This window comes from Dasypus novemcinctus, chromosome 13 (assembly GCF_030445035.2).
Source record: "Dasypus novemcinctus isolate mDasNov1 chromosome 13, mDasNov1.1.hap2, whole genome shotgun sequence".
NCBI classification, from domain to species: domain Eukaryota; kingdom Metazoa; phylum Chordata; class Mammalia; order Cingulata; family Dasypodidae; genus Dasypus; species Dasypus novemcinctus.
Window position 1 is genome coordinate 106,687,694 of NC_080685.1, and position 21,813 is coordinate 106,709,506.

Consider the following 21,813-nt stretch of genomic DNA (forward strand, 5'->3'; position numbering starts at 1 on the left):
GCTGTGAGTCTCTAAAAAAGAGTCTGGAGGTTGTCAGAAGGAATACCCCTATGTACAACTGAACAGAGTCTAAGAGACAGATAAGGTAGATACAACCCCAGGTATTGGTTCTTTTGAGGGATAAAGAGACCCACGGGTTCTATGGTCATGGCAGAATGGGTTCACTGCCATGACAGATGGCCCTTCTTTGGAGCTGGTGTTTCTGCGTGATGGAAATGGACTCAGAGGGGATCTCTTTTCACAAGACTTGCATGATACTTTATTGGAATTGTAGTTGGTGCTGGGTTTAAGATATATGTAGGGGATTTGAATCTCTGGACTGATAATATGACACCCAGGCCCAGAGCCTCAACAGACTTCAGCTCCTACACTTTGACTTATTGGACTTACTCCACCCAGCTAACATGGAGTTGAAGAAGGTCAACCACCACAACATGGAGCCTAGAGTGTCTACAACTAGAAGCGGGAAGAGTGCATCCAGTACCCATGTGCAATCTAAGCCCTCACTTGACATAGGTGTGCAATGGACACAACCAATCCAATGTCCACAGAGAAAATGTGGAATGGGTGTGGGAACGGTAGCCATGGGGGCTGCTGGGTGTGGGGAACAGGAGGAAGAGATGAGATGTGGAGGCGTTTTCGGGACGTGGAGTTGTCCTGGATAGTGCTTCACGGACAATTACGGGACACTGTAGATCCCCCCAGGGCCCACTGGATGGAACGTGAGAGAGTCTGGGCTATGATGTGGACCATTGACTATGGGGTGCAGTGATGCTCAGAGATGAACTTACCAGGTGCAATGGATGTATCACGATGATGGGAAAGAGTGTTGCTGTGGGGGGAGTGGGGGGCGGGGGCGGTGGGGTTGAATGGGACCTCATATATTTTTTTTAATGTAATTAAAAATAATAATAATAAATAAATATTTAAAAAAATTATTAAAAACTAAAACCTTTAAAATTTTGATTATTAGTAAGAGCACAACACTGTAACTTTGCTTGTAAATTCTACTCGCATTTATCATTAGTAACTGCAGCAACAAAAAGAATCAATTAATAATTCCTTTATGTACTGAAAAAGTGACCAAGTGCAAAAACTAAATTTAAAAAATTAAGACATGCGAGACAAGCAACTGTTTTTTTAGGCAAGGCAACAGCACAATCAAGCAACAATCTCAAAAAAGAGTTTACAGAACACAATCACAGAAACTACAGCTTACAACTTGGCATTTTAATGATTTGCCTTATTATAGTGTCCAAGCACCTGCTTCCAATCAGTAATTAGCAATATCAATATGCAGTATTCCTCATTTGTCTTTCAGTTAAAAAACAGTATTAAAAAAAAAAGTTGAGATTTAATATGACACAGAAATTACAATAAATTAACCTTCAATATAACTTCTATGAAATATATAATTTTGAAACTCAATGTCCTCTCAGTACACAAGGGAACCGTAAAATAGAGTTAGCCAAATCTTCCCATTGTCACTAAGAAAACCAGAGGACATGCTTTTTTAAAACTAGGAATAATGCATTTTCAGTGGGTTTGTGTAAGTATTTTCTTTTATATAAATGTGATTGTGCTTCAAGGCTGTTTAACATCTCAGATTATGACATGTAATATGCTAAAAGCCATGTGCTAAGGCAAACAAAAGCATTAAGTAATACCTTCTTACAGAGAGCTCGCAGCTTGAAAGCAGAAAAATGAAATGCAGAGTATTCATAAAAGATTTAAGGAAAAGCTATTACCATTCCCCAAAACTCCAGTTTGTTTGTTTGTTTTAAATATTATTTGTTTGGGAGAGTTTATATGCTTACTGTTCTTTATATATTTAAAAAAGGAAAACATTCCATTTTCCTGAAAGTCTGCAAATGAAAGTATTCTTCACAAATTTTTCTCTACCATAAGCTCACAAATGAATTTTACACATCCTACATTATTTACAAGTTAGGCATAAGAAAAAGAACTGAGTTAAAAGATGTACCTTTTTGTTAAATGCCCAGATTTTGTCCCATTCCATGTTTACAACTGAACGTGAGGAGCCCTAGAAAAATAATAATAAAAATGAATTTAGGGAAGTGGATTTGGCTCAACGGATAAAGCGTCTGCCTACGACATCTGGGGTTCAAACCCAGGGCCTCCTGACCCATGTGGTGAGCTGGCCCACGTGCAGTGCTGATGCCCACAAGGAGTGCCGTGCCACACAGGGGTGTCCCCCACGTAGGGGAGCCCCACATGCAAGGAATGTGCCCTGCAATGAGAGCCGCGCCACATGAAAAAGTGTAGGGGTGTCGCACACAGGGAGAGCTGACACAGCAAGATGACGTAACAAAGAGAAACACAGATTCCCGGTGCTGCTGACAAGAATACAAGTGGACACAGAAGAACACACAGTGAATGGACACAGAGAGCGACAACTGGGGGTGGGGAGGAAGGGGAGAGAAATAAATAAAAAATTAATCATTAAAAAAAAGAATTTAATGGACAAAATATATTAGAAATTTTTCTTTATTACAAGCTAAACATGTTTAGAAAAAATAAACTCAATAAACACTTGCAAGCTTTCTTCCACTGAAAAATAAAACATGTATAAACTAAGTTGATTATCCTTAATAGTTCACCGAAACAAGCTCAATCTATAGACTGGACAGTCAGTATTTCACTAGGTCAAAATACCCAAGCTGGCTTTGTTTAACCCAGGTTAGGCGTTTTGGACATCCTCAATATTTCACTATTATAAACATACTGTTTCTATTGTTGTTTCTGACTATTGCCTTTGCATTATAGGGAACAAATAAGGAAAAGAAAGAGAAGAACAACATAAGTACTAGAGACTGAAGGGAATTAATAAACATCTGAAAACTCAGAGAAGCTGGAAAAGAAAGCATAACTCACCTGTGCAGCAATAAACTGCTTTAGTCCTTCAACTGTCATCCCTCTTCTCAGTACACCACGAACCGTAGGAAATCTTGGGTCATCCCTGGGAAGTATGTAAATTTTTAAATACCGAGGACATTTTTTAAAAGTTGGTAGATGCAACAGAGTATATAATACATCTCAATGAATAATAAATATATTCGCTTGTTAAAATTTTGGATTAAGAGCTAGTTATAATAATTGGGTAGATCACCATAACTTATACACAAGTTTATGGAAGAAGAAAAATGCTTACTAGTCAAATATTGCTCAGTGAAATAAATGCACTGCCGAAAACAGGGAAAGCACAGTAGAAAAGAGACAGTGGTGACAAACATTCAAGTACGGAAAACCCATGGACTAATGCATTCTTATTTGCTTTTACTCTACAAATATTCAAGGTCCTCATTCTCTATACGACCATGACAATCAGATCAGAGATTTGGGTCAATCACGTAAACCATGAAGTAAACCACTCAATTAAACCAGAACTGACTTTATAAAGCCTTTCAGGGTCTTAAAAATAATTACTGGCCATTAATAATCTGCATGGGCTTGCAATCTGCAAGATGAGCTTACCTTTTATCAAATTCAGCTTCAATGTAAAACAGCATGAAATACATACTACTTACTTAACTTATACTTAATATACATGGTGTTAATTCAGCTAAAAACTATTCATAGCTTTATAGGCATGGTGACCCAACTGAATGAGTTTCATTTATACCAATACATGACTGAAAGATCACTTTCATTTTCATACCATTGTCTTTCTCATAAAAATCGAATATAGTAGTTATTAATACACTGCAGAGGTTTTCAAAGTTTTTCAAAGAATCCTCTGGGTCCTCACCACTAGGGCAGTCCATTTAGGCCCTCTCCTCAACTCAGAGGTACGCGGGCTTTCCTGGACTTGACTGAAAAGGAAACCTCGGAGCCTCAGCAAAATGTGGAGAGTGGTAACCAGATTTATCAAAGACCAGAGAGGCACAACCACTTCTTTTATTAAATGCTGAGATCTGCAGAGGATGTGCTCTCATTGCGTTTTACATTCTTATATGCAATGCTCACATTGTGTACTCCAAACAAAGGGTGGAAAAACCTACTGCACTGATTGAAATGAAGATCAGGACTTAGACCCTACAGGCCTCCGTTCTACCTCCTCCTGAACACCCGCTCTCACCCCTCAAAGCTGTTTAAAATCACTGACGTACCATGTCCTTACTCTTGTCAATGCTAAGTAACAGTAAACATACCATCCATCTACTAGTCCCTCGTTGACAAACCATGTGAGTTTTCTTTTGGATAGCACTGTGTTGTTGAGATTTAGCCGACTATATTCCCAAATATGTGGTTTTCTTATGCCTAAAGCTTCAATAATCCAGTAAAACTGTTCATCTCTGTCATGGTATTCTGTTGTTCTCAGGGCATGTGTAACACCTTCAATGCTGTCAACTATGGGGCACGCAAAGTCATAAGTCGGATAAACACTAGGAAAAAATCAAAATTTTGAAAATCAACATGAAACATTTCACCTTTTCCATTCCAGATTAAGTATTATAAATAGCAATACCAATTTAAAATATAATTCTTTATAAGTTCTGAGTTTGTTAAAACCTAACATGTTTTCATAAGAACCCACAATCAATAGGACTGTTCAGTGTGTGGTATGTGCCAGCATCCAGCAGCTCTGGTCTCCCCTGGAATATCCTTTCCTTATCTTTGACAAATTGGAGTAACTGGCTAAGGACCACAAATAAGAGCCACTCTTCTAGATGGCAACTTTCAGAGCCCATGAACTCCTAGTAGTCATTTGCTTGTCCTGTTATTTACATTATAGCTGTGGCCTTATACTTTATATCACAGTACCACCATTTATAAACTACCCATTCCATGCTCAGGGCTTCGTATGGAAAAGGTGATGGAAGGACTGTAAGACTTGTGGGATGGAGGGGGATTGTGGCATATGACTTTGCATTTTCTCCCCCCACCCCTCTAGTTCTTTACCCTTAGAGTTGCAGCAACATTCCATTTCTAAATAATAAAGACAAGCCTTAGAAATTAGTTATGAACTGGTAACTGGTCAGTAAATCTTGTACATTCACTTGCCAAAACAAAAAACAAAAACTAACAGATTTTATGACTTATAATATTCAAAGTATATAAAACATTATCAATCTTGAAGAATAATCAGCTATCAACTCACTAACAAACAAAAAAGTAAATTTAATACGTAACTGGGTACTGGCTTGGCAAATTCTATAATTATAATATTTCTGTAAAGGTTAGTATATATACCTATAGGAAGCAGTAAACATTATATACAGAATAATTTTGAAGGAATTTAGCTTTGAAATATTATTAGTAATCCCTTACTCAAGTACATCCCTAAGGGTTTTAACACTTGTAATTAATTGCATTCAAGAACAGTATTTCATTCTCTGAGAAGCTGAAGAAAATTATTAGTTTAAATATAATTCCATTTTGAAATGGAATTGCCTTAAAAACTGTTTCTGCTTAAAATAATGTACACAACATATACGTGGCTTTCATTTGAAATTTTAAAGATAAATTATGGCATTATATGCCTTCTAATTTTTAAGATACAATTTTATTAAGATGCAATTCTATTTTGATTTGCAATTATTTATTTATTTCTGAAAATGTGCATCTAAATTCACTTTTCCAAATGGATTCAAAGTATTTGCTTTGCAAACAAGGAGTAATCACTGTAGTAAAAATTATGAACATACACATGTAACTATATATATAAATGTTTGTCTATATATGGATAAACATCTACACTCAAAAGTTTAAAGAAAGTCATAGCAACTAGTCAGGTGTTCATTTATATTCACCAATATCTCTTCTGGAGTTTTAATTCAGCATTTGTAATGTAGTACACTTCTTCAAACTATAAAAAAAAAACTCTAGGGAAGCTGACTTGGCCCAGTGGTTAGGGCGTCCGTTTACCACATGGGAGGTCCGCAGTTCAAACCCTGGGCCTCTTTGACCCGTGTGGAGCTGGCCCACGTGCAGTGCTGATGCGCGCAAGGAGTGCCGTGCCATGCAGGGGTGTCCCCCGCAAAGGGGAGCCCCACACACAAGGAGTGCACCCTGTAAGGGGAGCCGCCCAGCACAAAAGAAAGTGCAGCCTGCCCAGGAATGGCTCCGCACACACGGAGAGCAGACACAACAAAATGATGCAACAAAAAGAAACACAGATTCCCAAGCCGCTGACAACAACAGAAGCGGACAAAGAACACGCAGCAAACAGACACAGAGAACACACAACTGGGGCAGGGTACGGTGGGGGAAGGGGAGAGAAATAAATAAATCTTAAAAAAAAAATGTCCATAGTTTGCTTTATAAAGTAAACTACTGTGGGGTGGGATGGGATGGAGTATTTGAAGGGAAAGAAATTTAATCAGAAAAGTCATATGAAAAAATAATCAAAACTACCAAAAACTTGATATCATCTCATTCATATTTCTCAAAGTTTTTATTCCTATAACTTTTGAGTCAATTTATGCTCTTCAAAGTCAAAGTTCAACATAGGAAGTACCATCATCTGAAAAGACACACCATAGTATACATAATACACGAAAAAAAAGTGATTTCAGGCAGACTCAAGGACTTTTACTGAAAGAAGTTAGCACAGAAATAATCTAGTGTAATCTGAGAGGTGAATAAACTGAAGCTAAGTGCATTTCCTAAAGGCCATCCAGCCGGTAAATGTGTGGATGAACAAGGACCTAGGTCTCTTGGCTACTCTGCCAGTATTTACTACATGTTTAAGGAAAGGATCCCTAAAGGAACACATAAAAGGCTACCTAGCATATGAAGAGAGCTGTACTTACTTGTATTTATTTCCAGTTCTTGGGTGTGGATGAATTTTGCAGCGATAAAGAGTTGGGTCCCTCATACACCCATTGTTACTACTCATGTCAATTTTTGCTCGCAAACAACAAGACTGACCAAACTGGCTCCCTTTTTTCATTTCTTCCCACATTTGTAGATTCTTCTCAACAGCTAGAAAATGAGTTATATTACAGATTATCTAAAGTATTATTAATTTAGTTCAATTCAAAATAATAGCCCTGAAACTTGATAGGAATTTTGAAACTCTCATTTTGTATTATAAGCACACTCCTCCATTTAAAAATACTGTAACAGTTCCAATATGTGGTACATAAGCAAATGCATCATCTTTCAAATGAAAAGTCTCACAAATACATTCAGGAAATGTACTCTACAAATGTGTTTTAGAAGAATTTAAAGCCAAGACATTTCCTAATCTCTCTCTCTCACAGCCACACACCCACACACACCCACACACACCCACGCACACACAAAGCAGGTACCAGGGATTGAACCTGGGGCCTCATATATGGGAAGCAGGTGCTCAACCAATGAGCTATACCTGCTCCCCTAATGTAGTATGATTATGTATGAGGCCTGAAGGTTCTTTCTCATTGAGTGTTTCTCACTTTCCCATCATGGGATTAGCCGGCCCCTCTCTTTTCTTCTTCCCACCCACAAGCACTGGCGCTGCAGCCCGTGCCCAACTGAAGAACACAGCCTTGGACTCAGAGCCTGGTCTGCAGGATCCCTGGAAGTCCTTCAGTCATCCCAGTGAGAAGCAAGATATTGCTGGGCCAAGAAAATGAGAGATGATAGGAAGCAGACATTGATACAAGAAAGTGGTTTAATCCCAGAAAAAAAGGATTCTGTATCCTGAGGACCATCATCTACTTATGATAGAATATTGAAAACCTGTTCCGCATAGAAAGAAAGAATTGTTAAATAATGATTCTTTGGGGAAACTACTGAAGAGGTATATGATGGGGACTCAAGTCAGTTCACAAAGAATCCAAGTTAGGTCTAAGAGTCGAGTTGCTAAGTATCTTCAAAAATGTAGAGCCTTAAAAAAAAAAGAGAGCGAATTCTCTAATAATTTAAAAATTTACTATACTTTCCAAGTAAGACACTTACGATTTAAATACACCTATTTTGGTTTGTTTGGTGTCTGTCTTCATCAAATAGAATGCAAGTTCTAACACAGAAGGAACTGTTTTTTATCCTTCAGGGGCCAGACTACTATATAATATGCCCTTATATATTTTTTAAATAAATGTGTGATTACTTCATTCAGGATGCTGGTTTCTATTAGATGATGGATTTCAAAATAAAACTTTTCTCCATTCAAAAAAAAAAAAAAAAGATTTAAATACAGCACTGTGGAATATCAGGCAATATAATCATAGAAAGAAATTAGCCCAATTTAGAAGCTTAGTCAACATGACATGAATAGAAAGATATGCTTTTTTGTGAAGTGATATTCCACAGTATTGAGATTATATTCACAGTTAGCTACACTGAAAGGAAGATTTGAGGGCTAATAACAGAATTATCAGTGAATCTAAAAAGGTTAATATTTAAATTGAAATAATTTATAAAATGATGCAGAAGGAATCACTCAGAAAGAATGCAATACAAAAGACTGCATATAGAAAGTGAGATGTATAATTCACAGGCAGCTGTGATGCTACAAAAAATATAAGGATGATAATAAAGATTTTTAAGAGATGAATACATGAATTATATTCCCAAATGTATTTCAAACAAGTATCTTAAAGAAGAGAATCATGTTCTATTAAAGAACAGAAGGAAAACATCAATTAAGATATGAAACACCTAAAATGCCTTACAATTGTTTCTCTGTTTGGATTCTATCCTCTGTTCACGTTCTGCTTTCATCTGCTCAGCAGGAGTATCATCCACATAAGCTTTCCCTTCTTGAATTAGCTTCTCTGCATATTTCATTATAGTTCCAAAATGATCTGAGGTGTAAGTAAATTGATCTGGTTTGATATGCAACATTGCAACATCCTCCAAGATAACCTGCAGTAAGAATCCAAACAGCCATCAGTTATCTTCTGCACTTTCAGTCTTTGATACTGTGTTTGGACAAATGTTCTAATACACTATCACGCCTTAAACAGCCTGAAAATGGTCATGGAAGTTGTACATTATTGACTACAGTATGAGAAAGGTTCTGTTTTCCTACTCTTTAAGGAGCAAATTATGATACAAATAAAAGGGGATTTAAAGAGGACCAAAGGAGAAAATGATGACAGATATTCATTCTATTTGCCTCCACATTTCTTAGGATTAGCTTTTCTAATCTCCATCATTCCAGATGGAGGATTCCATTAACCATGGAAAAGCTGATTATTACCAGCCATACTGAGAATTATTTAATCTCTCTTTGAATATACTGCAGTGTTTCTGAATAAAGATGACATCAGAGGAAGGAAACCTTCACATTTTCTTTTCTTCTTTTTTTATTTTTTAGATTTTTAATTTATTTCTCTCCCCTTCCCACCCCCAGTTGTCTGCTCTCTACGACCACTGGCCGTGTGTTCTTCTGTGTCTGCTTGTATTCTTGTCAGGTGGCACCAGGAATCTGTCTCTTTTTGTTGCATCATCTTGCTGCGTCAGCTCTCCGTGTGTATGGCGCCCCTCCTGGGCAGGCTGCACTTTTTTCACACAGGGCAGCTCTCCTTACGGGGCACACTCCTTGTGCGTGGGGCTCCCCTACACGGGAGACACCCCTGTATGACAGGGCACTCCTTGCACCCATCAGCACTGCGCATGGGCCAGCTCCACACGGGTCAGGAGGCCCGGGGTTTGAACCCTGGATGTCCCATGTGGTAGGAGGATGCTCTATCCATTGAGCCAAATCCGCTTCCCTTCACATTTTCTAACACCTATCCAATTTTTGTTTCATTCAAAAACTTAAGATTATACAACAAAGAAGAAACTTGCCTTCCATGACCAATTAATTTACGAGATTAGAACTTAAAAGGAAAATAGAGCACTAATTAGGACAATTAGGAAAGAGAAATATTTTAAGATTTTAGGTGTAGGCTTAATATTTCCTGGTTCAGGTCTCAGATACAGAAGACAGAGATGAGTAAAAGAAGGAAACTGAGAATAAAATTTATTTTCATCCTGTGAAGGTATTAGGTCACCCTCTAATTTTAATGAACTTTTGTAAAACAAGGGCATAATTACACTTTTACTTACCTTCTCAAAATCTTCCTTTTCTTTTTCAGGATTTGTGTCATCAAACCTCATGATCAGTTTCCCTTTAAAGTTAACCTGGTAGTGCTGATTCAGAAGAGCAGCTTTTGCATGCCCAATGTGTAAGTAACTAAAACAAAAATATTTCAGAAAGAAACTCATTAACATGGTTAAACTAAATACTTAAACTTAATGTTGAGGAGATGAGAACTAAACAAAAATACTTCTAGTTGGTATACCTGTCATATTTTATTTTCCAACAAAATATACTATGATAGAAAATCTGACCTTGACAGGAATACAAAAGATGATAGTAGTTATAAATATAATTTGTAGTTTCTGTATGGACTCTAGAGTCAGACGGCCTAGGTTTGAGTTTGGCAAGTTACTGAAATGTTGTTTGTCTAGTTTCCAAAAACATTTGCAAAATGGTTTTGAGACAATAACAGGGTTGTTAGGATAAAATGAGTCACTATTTGTAAAGAACTTGGTAATGTCTGCTCATAGTAGGTACTACACACGTTAGCTAAAAATAAAAAATAAGCCTTCTGACCTTTCATGTAAAACAAAAGAAAAAATAATTAAAGAATAATTAAAGAAGATCTCCTTAGCAGTATGTGGCTATATGATCAAAATTATGACTGTTAAAAAAACTGAACATTAATTTATATTCCAAACCCCAAAACTGTATTAGGCCAAGAACATAGTCTCTGATATAATTTAGAACACATAAACATGAGATGAGGAGTCCCTATTCCAAGAAGTAACAGTGAAAAAAAATAAGATGGTTGTCAACGTCTGTGAGGGTTCAGGCTTCCTGGGTTCCTCTGGGCTCAGCTCCTCTGTTTTCTCCACAAGGTCGGCTGTAGACTATGAGGCTTTCTAGACTTTGCCTTTCTCCACAAAGTCAGCTGTAGAATGGCTCTGTCTCTCTCCCTGGGGTTTCCTGCCATGACTAAGGAGCTGCCTCTATTCTTTGGTGTTCTTCTCCTGGCTCAGGTCCTTCTCCTGGGCTTGCTTACTTTCCTCTGTGTGCTGACTTCCTGGGGCTCCAGGTTAAGACTTCGGCATCAAACTCCAACATCATAACTGCAACATCAGAAACCCTCAACTCTGTCCTTAGCCATGCCTTTTATCTGTGAGTTCCCACCCACCAAGGAGTGAAGACTCAATGCCCTAATGATGTGGTCAAATCAAAGCCCTAATCATAACTTAATCGCATCCAGATCCAGACCAGATTACAAACATAATCCAATATCTATTTTTGGAATTCATAACCATGTCAAACGGCTACACTACCCAAAGGATCAACCATTACCTCACATACCAAGTACAAAGGAGGCGAGTATCAGGCAGTGGGGCTTGAGATGCCTGCAGGAATTTAACTTGTAAGGTAAATACTATTTATGAATGCATTCTCTCAGTCAAATACTAATTACGTAGCAATAAATGATCAACTCTGAATTTTCCAGAGTCACTCTTTTTCTTCTCTCTCCTTCTACCTACCCTTGATTTCATTGCCTATAAGAACAATGTTAACGGCACTTCTAAAATAGCTCGTGAAGAACTCTTAAATGCAGAGCTAAAATAAAATTCTTATCTGCTAGTTTCCACAGTCTCTGTATTCCATTTACTACAGATGGGTAGAAATTTGGCTACAGAATGTAAAATCTGACATTAACTTAAATTTGGAGAAATTAATCATCTCATTTGCAAAATACGGTACCACACTGTCCTGACGGCTAAGTCTTGGAGTCAGACTAACTGTTTTAAGAGGCATTACATGATTATACTAGTAAGATAATCAGAAGCGTCTCTGATATGCTTCCTGTAAGCCTTGGGGAGTGCTGGTCAAGGGCTAACAGCCATAAAAGGCCCTCCCAGAACTTTTTCCCATAATGAGCAATTCAAATATTTTCTGTTGATGCCAAGAGAGAAAAGCGTTCGGAAATGTCTTAATAATGGAAAGAACTGAATAGGAATGGATTTTTCAGGACTCTCCTTTGTTTATCTGGGAAGAAAATAACTTAAAATTCTACCCTAACTTCTACTGCTAATTAAGAGGATTCCTCAGGGTACAAATACTAACCAACTGAATGTCTAAAAATCTCAATGTAAATAAAACTTTTTAAAGCTTTCCTATTTATGGATATTTTCCTATTTATTTTTAAAATTATATATGGGATAAAAAATGTTAATGTGTCTATTTCTATTAATTTATTAAATACATAGTTTTAGTTTGTTACATTAACTGTTAATAATTATGATATTTAGGATTTTAACTCCCACAATTAAAATCTTACTTATTTTCTTCCATATTAACCTATTAATGCTAAAAGTATTTAATAATTGCTTTAAAATTTTCCATTAAATATATTCAAATATAAATTCAAATTATATTTTTCTTACCCACTAGCCTCTGGAGGAAATCTGACAGTAACCTTTCCCATCTCTGCACCTGGAAGCTCAACAAATTTTCCAACATCCTGTTTTTTCTCAGGTGCCTAAAAATTGGATCAACAAAAATAGTTATGTGGTTAAATGTTTACAAATACATTCATTCAACAAATATTAACTCGCACCCACTGTATGACAGGCATCTGGCTAATGATGAGAAAAATGAAGACTAGAATATCATCTCTGCACTCAAGGACTAAGAATCTGGTAAAGAAAGTAAGTACAAATACAAGTAGTAGTAATCTGTAAAGGGTGCTATTAGAGCCTCAGTTGAAATTAACAATAGCATCTAGGTTCATGAGGAAAAGGTTAAAGTAGAAGGTAATAACCAAGCTGGTCCTGAAAAAATATGTAGAAATATGTCAGATGGAGGATATAAAGAGTATTCAATCTTAAGAAAAGGAAAATCAGCATAGGCAAGAAACAAAGGCAAGGAAGAGCACTGCAATGTCCAAAAAAGTTAAGCAAAACTGGAATGCATGTTGGGTCGACAGAAGAGGAATACTGAGAAAGTAAACTAAGTGCAAAATATGATGAACTTTATAAGCTTGGCTTTTATCTTTTAGGCAATATGTAGTCATCAGGGATAATGGGACAATTTATTTGTATTGTCTAAAATAATACCTAGGTTGAACTAGAGAAAGATTAGAAATGGGCATTCAGTTATGAGTTTATATCAATCCAAGCAGGGGAATAATGAGGTCTCAATAAAAAGCAACAGTAGTGGGGCTGAAAAGAAGGCTTGGGAGTGGATGTGGCTCAAGTGGTTGAGCAATTTTTCCCACATGGGAGGTCCCAGGTTCAGACCTTGGTGCCTCCTTAAAAAAAAAAACAAGCAAACAAAAAAAAAAAAAAACAACTCAGGAGAGCTGATGTGGCACAGTGGTTGAGTGCCAGCTTCCCACATACAAGGTCCCAGGTTCAATCCCTGGCCCTGGTACCTCAAAAAAAAAAAAAACCCAAAAACAACAACAAATAAATATACACACACAAATCTTTACACATGAAAACAGTTGGAATTTTTCACTGGTTAGATGTGAAAAATGGTAGAGAAGGGTATCAAGATTTTTAGCCTAAATAACTGAGTGGACTATGATGTCTACTCATTGCATAGCTTAGTTTTTAAAAATTCATCACATTGGAAAACCTTTATTAAATTAAAATCTTATGACACATGCCTAATACATAAAACAGACCAGAGTAGAGCAAATATGGCTGGTGAAAAGGATCCTTTTCTTCTCTATTCTAGGCCACTTCCTCCTACAGATATGTTTAAAAACCAGCGTACAGGGGAATAGATGTAGCTCAAGTGATTGAGTGCCTGCTTCCTATGTATAAGGTCCTGGGGTTTGATCCCCAGTCCTCCTAAAAACAAAACCACCAAAGAAATTTAAAAAAAAATTTGATTGGGAAGGAGATGTAGCTCAGTGTTTGAGGACCTCCTTTCCCATTCATGAGGTCCTGGGAATTAAACCCAGGACCTCCTAAAACAGAACAAAAAACAAAAACACACAATAAACAATATAGGAGACTCAGGAAGAAGAAAAGATTGTGTAGCTATAAAATAATGAGTTTTTAGCTATATGGAATTTGGATTACCTATGGAGACACACTGTGGATAATCATAATCTTGTAAATATGTAATTATCAAGATTAAGGCTTTATATAGTTGAAATTTAAAGTTAAGCCAAGACTTAACTGGCAGATCCTTCCAAAGATTTTTTTCTAGTTAGGAAAAGAAAAATAATGTTAATGAGCAAGAATATTTTTTAAACATAGGGCTCAGACAGACTGAAATGTCAGCACTTAAAAAAAAAAATCTTACCACTTTAGCTTTGTTTGTTGGAACATTCCACTTGGTACCTACTGACTGGAAGGCCTGCTGGGCTTCAAGAAAGCCAAACCAGCGCTTCACATGAACCGGGGCTTTGTTCTGTTTCAAGTGTTCCTGCCAGGCAGCATTTCCTATTAGCAAAGATAATTTTAAAAACTCTCAAAAAACTGTGGTTAATATAAGTTAATTATAGGGCTTGTTATGTTTCCATAAAGATACCTCTAAAACTGGTATGTATACACTGAAGTGTCTTCTAATACTTTAATATATTTCTCAGAAATCACAAAAGATAACTACTGAAAGTATTTCTTCAGTTCAAGTCACTGAAGTTCTGTAATTCTAGTTCCTGTCTTCATTCCCCCTCCCCCCACACCACTGTAGGTTGGTGCTGCACTTCTAAGGGAAACCAACTGGAGAATAAAATAAAAATCAAGATCAAGAAGTAGCTCATTTCTTCAGATGTGATACCAAAAACTAAGTTCTTACGAAACATCACAGAGCTATAACCTTAAGAGCACTCAAACATTAAGTCAAATATGAAAATACGCAAAAATGACATAAACCTATACATGAAAAGGTCTGATGAGAAAAGGCCTTCATGGGAAGTGGATTTGGCTCAACGGATAGAGCACCCTCCTACCATATGGGAGGTCCAAGGTTCAAACCCTGGGCCTCCTGACCCATGTGGTGAAGTTGGCCCACATGCAGCACTGATGGGTGCAAGGAGTGCCCTGTCATACAGGGGTGTCCCCCGCGTAGGGGAGCCTCACGCACAAGGAGTATGCCTCGTAAGGAGAGCCGTCGTGTGAAAAAAGTGCAGCCTGCCCAGGAGGGGCGCCGCACACACAGAGAGCTGACACAACAAGGTGATGCAACAAAAAAAGACAGATTTCCAGTGCCACTGACAAGAATACAAGCGGACACAGAAGAACACACAGAGAGCAGACAACTGGAGGTGGGGCTAAGGGGAAAGAAATAAATAAAAAATAAATCTTTAAAAGAAAAGGCCTTCATTTTATATTGGTTAATGTTATAATAATAGTTTAATATAATCCAAAGTTTAAGCCACAAAAAATATACAGAGGACTTATAAATTGTCTAGGGAAAGTGGACTTGGCCCAATGGATAGGGCATCTGCCTACCACATGGGAAGTCCGTAGTTCAAACCCCAGGCCTCCTTGACCCGTGTGGAGCTGGCCCACACGCAGTGCTGATGTGCGCAAGGAGTGCCGTGCCACGCAGGGGTGTCCCCGCGTAGGGGGAGCCCCACGGGCAAGGAGTGCGCCCCGTAAGGAGAGCCATCCAGTGCAAAAGAAAGTGCAGCCTGCCCAGGAATGGCACCTCACACATGGAGAGCAGACACAACAAGATGACGCAATGAAAAGAGATACAGATTCCCACGCCACTGATGAGAATAGGAGTGGTCACAGAAGAACACGCAGCGAATGGACACAGAGAACAGACAACTGGGGGGAGGGGGGGTGGGGAGGAATAAGTGAAAAATAAATAAATAAATCTTTAAATAAGAAAAAAAATAAATTGTCTAGTACATACCCATCTTTCACATTTAAAGAATGGTAACACATACTGGAATATTTTGTAGTTTTTTAATAAATGAAAAGAAAAACTCCAGCCCCTCTTGAATATCTCACCAATCCCACCTCCTTCCCATCCTACTTTGTAAGTTTCGGTTACATATAATACAATCACTATTTAGGCCCATCTCAATGAATTATATCCATGATTTTGTTCATGGCTTTACAGAGATTAGTAATACTTTTCTAAGTAAGTTAATATACCTAACACTTTTAATAAATCAAAGGTTTCCACACTACTGGAACGATTTCTTTGCAAAGCCATATCAACCACCCTAAGCAGTCCTTACTTTTTCTTATATGAGTATTCTGAAAACTGTATTCACTGGAGTGAGTGCCTGCCTTGAATTCTTCGGAATCACTTATAACTATGCAATTGGAATTACGCTGTTGAAAGATTCTAACTCCTTTCTGACCTTACTCCTTACATGATCTCATGTCATGAAAGCATATCTAACTTTATTCCAGTAATTCTTTATTCCAAAATAATTCTCAACTCAGTGAGACTGATGGGGTCTGTTCAGAGATTTTGGCAACTGTTTTCTTGCTGTTGGTAAGAATTATAAATCCTCAAACTTTCTATTTTCTGAAAGATAAAATTATCATTAAGGCAAGGTATTTTCTGTTTCTTGCCTAATGATTTACCCAAGAGGTTTCTGAACAGCGGAAGTAATCCAGGACTGGTACATTTTGCTTCTGTAGCGCGCTCATCACCTGTGTTACAGACCACTCCCTCATAGGCCCAGCCGCTCTGTAACGTACTCCCCATTAACGACACCACCTGTACCCTCTCTCCTTTTACGGGCAATATGAATATCTGTCAGTAGGTTCATGAGTATCTGAGTAAGTATATTAATTTTATTTGTGTGTGTGGGGTGTTTAGAAATAGAATTGTTTATCTTTTTGGCTTTTTTCTTTTCATTAGAGAAGTTGAAGATTTAGAGAAAAATCATGCATAAATGCAGAGTTCCAATATTAATACCTTGTTTTCCTGTGATTATTTGTTACAATTCATGAAAGAGCATTTTTATAATTATACTATTAACTATAGTTTATGGTTCACCTTGGCAATCACTGTGTAGTACAGTTTTTTTTCTTTTTTAAAAAGTTTTTCTTCTAGTAACATACATACAATGTAAAATTTCGCCGTTTAACTACATTCAAATATCTAATTCAGCGCTGCTAATTACGTTCACAATGTTGTGCTACCATCACCACCATCCATTACAAAAACTTTACAATCAACCCAAATAGAAACTCTGTATAGTGTAACCTCCCTATTCCCTAACCCCACCTCATCCTCTGGTAACCTATATTCTAGATTCTGATTCTATGAGGAGTTTGCTTATAAATTATTTCATACCTGTGAGGTCATACGATATTTGTCCTTTTATGTCTGGTTTATTGCACACAACATAATACCTTAGCATTCAGGTTTATTTCTTTTATATAGATCATTCTTTTCAGCACCATAGTCTTATCACAAATTCATAACCTGTCAAACCTGAGTGTATACATAGGAGTGGAACTGCCAAATCATATGCTAATTCAATTTTTAACTTATTGAGGAAATCTGTTATTTTTTCATGAATTTCATAGGCAGCTCTAGTACCATCATTCTTTTCTAGAGGTACATGTTGCCTTCCAGAGTTTCAAAGCTTCAGCTATTTTTACGTCCTGCATTCAGTTAGTCACTATTTAATAAACAACGTTTTTAGTATGGATGAAAATAACTGATTTACAGATAAATGGTGCCTGGGGTCCAGGGGAAGGGGGAATGATTACAAAGGGCACGAGGAACTTTCTGGCTGGTGGATATATTACTAATCTTTTTTTTTTTAAAAGATTTATTTATTTATTTAATTTCCCCCCCTCCCCTGGTTGTCTGTTCTTGGTGTCTATTTGCTGCGTCTTGTTTCTTTGTCCGCTTCTGTTGTCGTCAGCGGCACGGGAAGTGTGGGTGGCGCCATTTCTGGGCAGGCTGCTCTTTCTTTTTCACGCTGGGCGGCTCTCCTCACGGGCGCACTCCTTGCGCGTGGGGGCCACGCGGGGGACACCCTTGCGTGGCACGGCACTCCTTGCGCGCATCAGCGCTGCGCCTGGCCAGCTCCACACGGGTCAAGGAGGCCCGGGGTTTGAACCGCGGACCTCCCATATGGTAGACGGACGCCCTAACCACTGGGCCAAAGTCCGTTTCCCTATATTACTAATCTTGATTGTGGTGTTGACTCCACAGGTGTATACATGTCAAAATTTATCAAATTATAAACTTTTAATTGTCTTTTGTACACCAATTATATCTCATTAAAGTTGTTTTCTCAAAAATTTAATGGGAGCGGATATGGTTCAAGTGTTTGAGCACCTGTTTCCCACATGGGAGGTCCCAAGTTCGGTTCTCAGTGCTTCCTAAAAACAAAAATTTAACAAACAACAAGCAAATAAATGAAAAAATCAACTCAAGAGCGTCAATATGGCTCTGGTGTTGAGCACCATCTTCCCACATACGAGGTCTCGGATTTAATACCCAGCCTTGGTATCTCAAAAAAAAAAAAAATTACCTGACTTTCTGAATTAGTAAGAACATGTTTTTTATATGTTACAAGGGAGTTGAGAAGGGGGAAAAAGTAAATTCCTAGGAGCCATACCACCAGACCACTCCAACCCCAACTCACACACTTTCTGGGAAGTGAGTCAGAGACAACAGTGTCTAAAGCAAAGTATTGGCTGAGCTTGAAGAGGTGCTTAAACAAATGGGATGCGGGCTTTTATGCAGAGACAATGTCAGTTTCGAAATCAAGAGAGAAACTGGGATACTGAGACACAGATGATCCCCAGAGACAACAGGGAAGGATAGGAAATTCTTGTGACTGGAAAGGCATAAAATAGGGTGGTCATTCTTCTGTAAGAAGTTTTAAGTTACTACCTATACATACAATAAATACATTTGTTCATATACATAGAAATATGTGTACTTCCTTTCAGCAAAATAGTAAATGATTAAAACAGCATTCTTGGGGAGGAGACGTAGCTCAAGTGAATGAGTATTGTTCCCTTTGTACGAGGTCATGGTTTCAATCCCTGGTATCTTCTAAAAACAAAACAAACAAACAAAGGGAAAAACCAGCTTTCATTGGGGAGCAGATATAACTCACTGGTTAAGTGTCTGCTTCCCAAAAAAAAAACAAAAAAAAAAAACCCCATTCTTTAAGAAGTATTAGCAATACCTTTTAGGGTGGCCCAAACACATATATCTGCCAAACTCAAGGTGTTTCCAACTAAGTATGTTCTCAGAGACAGGCAATGATTGAGGTCGTTGATTGCAGAAGTAAAGACATTACATGAAGACAACTTTGTAGCACTGAACTCCAACCAGTGATCAATCTGTTAACACAAAACAGAAACAAAGTTCACGGGACTTTAGACTTTAACAAGGGTAAACATTCTGGTCAACAGAGGCAACAACATCCTCTTGGATTGCTCAGCTGGAATCATGCCTTTCTTATCACAAATTACAGAATTTGTCATCATAGGAATTCAATTCTGGTTGCCTGATATCAAAAGTAGGCACTTAAAATTCAGGGAAGAACAAAAAAGAAATAAGAAAGACTTGAGAACTCGTAGCCAGAAGGAATAATCAACCTGAAAGAACCCAAAGTCTACTACCTAGCCAAAAAGATTCATTCACTTGCAGAATTTAAAAGTAAATCTTTACAAACAATTCTTTATATATATATTATATGTGATTTGGGAAAGTTAGAGCTGAAGGAATACAAACAGTCAAAAAACCAAAATAGTATCAAAAAAGCAATATTCATGGAAGTCTTGAAAGTTATTCAACTACTGCTGTAACTAAGGTATATACTTAGAAAATAGGATCCAAATTATGTCCGTGACATTGGACAAACCTTTGAACTTCTCTAAGCCTGTTGCCTCATTGTAAAGTAAGGGAGGGCGTTGGTTAAGATGTCTATTCAACTAAGAAATTTTAGTTACATAGGAAGAGGAAAATAGCACTCAGTATTCTAATGGGGCAGCCAATATGGGATTAAATTTAAGTTCAGGAGTTAAAAAGGGAGAGAAAAAAGTTTTTTTTTTTTTAATTTTTAAAAAGATTTATTTATTTATTTAATTCCTTCCCCCCCCCCGGTTGTCTGTTGTCTGTGTCTATTTGCTGTGTCTTGTTTCTTTGTCCGCTTCTGTTGTCATCAGCGGCACGGGAAGTGTGGGCGGCGCCATTCCTGGGCAGGCTGCACTTTCTTTCGCGCTGGGTGGCTCTCCTTATGGGGTGCACCCCTTGCGCGTGGGGCTCCCCTTCGCAGGGAACACTCCTGCGTGGCGCGGCACTCCTTGAGCGCATCAGCACTGCCCATGGGCCAGCTCCACACGGGTCAAGGAGGTCTGGGGTTTGAACCGTGGACCTCCCATGTTATAGATGGACGCCCTAACCACTGGGCCAAGTCTGTTTCCCAAAAGTTTTATTTTTTTAAAGATAAGCATTCCTTCACTTAATCTATAATTAAGACTATGCTGAGATTTTTAAATAGAATAAACGTACATGTGCTTGGGAGCCAGCGTAGCTCAGTGACTGAGCACTGGCTTCCCATATACGAGGTTCAGGGTTCAATCCCTGGACCCTCAAAAGATAAACAAATAGGGAAGCAGATGTGGCTCAGGTGACTCGGCTCCTGCCTACCACACAAGGTCTCTGGTTTGGTTCTAGGTGCCTCCTAAAGAAGACAGTGAGATGGTGTGATAGGCTGGTGTGACAAGCTGATGCAGGAAGAGATGCAAGGTGTAAAAACATAATGAGAGACACAAAAAAGCAGGGAGTGGAGGTTCCCGGTGCCTCCTACAGAAGACAGCAAGCTGACATGGGGGCAGGCGCGGTGAGCTGATGCAATAAGAGACAAAGGGAGGAAAAACATAATGAGAGACTCAATAAAGCAGGGAGTGGAGGTGGCTCAATTGATTAGGCACCTCCTTTCTATATTAGAGGTCCCAAGTCCAGCTCCCGGTACCTCCTAAGGAAACAAGGAAATGCCATACTGATGAAAGAGGTTGTTGATGTGGGATGAGTGGGACAGGGGGTGGGAAATGGAATATATGGAAACCTCTTATATATATATATTTTTAAAGATTTTACTTATTTATTTCTCCGCCCTCCCTCCATCATCTGCTCTCTGTGTCCATGCACCGTGTGTTCCTCTGTGTCTGCTTGTATTCTCATTAGGTGGCTCCAGGAACTGATCCTGGGACCTTCCGGAGGTGGAGCGAGGTTATCATTCTCTTGTGCCACCTCAGCTCCCTGATCTGCAGCATCTCTTATTATCTATCCTCTGTATCTCTTTTTGTTGTGTCATTTTGCTGTGCCAGCTCTCCATGCCGGCCAGGACTCCTGCGTGGGGCAGCACTCCGTGTGAGCCAGCACTCCATATGGGCCAGCTCACCACACGGGCCAGCTTGCCTTCACCAGGAGGTCTTGGGCATCAAATCCTGGTCCTCCTATATGGTAGATGGGAGCCCAATTGCTTGAGCCACATCTGCTTCCCTCTTAATATTTTTTAATGTAACATTTTGTGTAAACTATGTATCTTTAAAAAAAAAAAGATAATAAAGAAAAGGAAAAAAAATATGGAAAAAAAAAGAAACAAGGAAGCAACAGCCACAGCAAGTGAAAAACAAGGGAGTGGGGAGAAATAAATCTTTAAAAATAAATAAATAAAAATAAATTAATTTTTTTAAAAGTATATATGCCAAAAATAAGATGATAGGGAAGAGGATTTGGCTCTAGTAATAGAGCCTCCACCTACCATATGGGAAGACCTGGGTTCGAGCCCTGAGGCCTCCTGGTGAAAACAGAAAGTGTGCCATGGCAAGCCAGCGCCCACGCAAGTGCCTGCGTGAGTGCCCGCACGGTGAGCC

General features: G+C 38.4%; 1 protein-coding gene across 2 annotated transcripts in view; it reads right to left on the reverse strand.

Annotated features, from left to right (window-relative positions):
* The window catches only part of EPRS1 (glutamyl-prolyl-tRNA synthetase 1), a 97,726-nt gene that overhangs the window by 67,947 nt on the left and 7,966 nt on the right, over positions 1–21,813 (reverse strand). Inside the window, exons 4-13 of one of the 2 annotated variants that reach the window (XM_012520329.4) lie at positions 19,116–19,272; positions 14,288–14,427; positions 12,415–12,509; positions 10,009–10,135; positions 8,628–8,820; positions 6,777–6,948; positions 4,173–4,406; positions 2,896–2,980; positions 1,985–2,044; positions 1,668–1,688 (exon numbers count right to left, since the gene is read on the reverse strand). In XM_012520329.4, coding sequence (XP_012375783.1) covers positions 1,668–1,688; positions 1,985–2,044; positions 2,896–2,980; positions 4,173–4,406; positions 6,777–6,948; positions 8,628–8,820; positions 10,009–10,135; positions 12,415–12,509; positions 14,288–14,427; positions 19,116–19,272 — 1,284 coding nt within the window. The remainder of the gene's footprint in view (positions 1–1,667; positions 1,689–1,984; positions 2,045–2,895; positions 2,981–4,172; positions 4,407–6,776; positions 6,949–8,627; positions 8,821–10,008; positions 10,136–12,414; positions 12,510–14,287; positions 14,428–19,115; positions 19,273–21,813) is intronic. The other variant, XM_004480233.5, reaches the window with a different exon arrangement.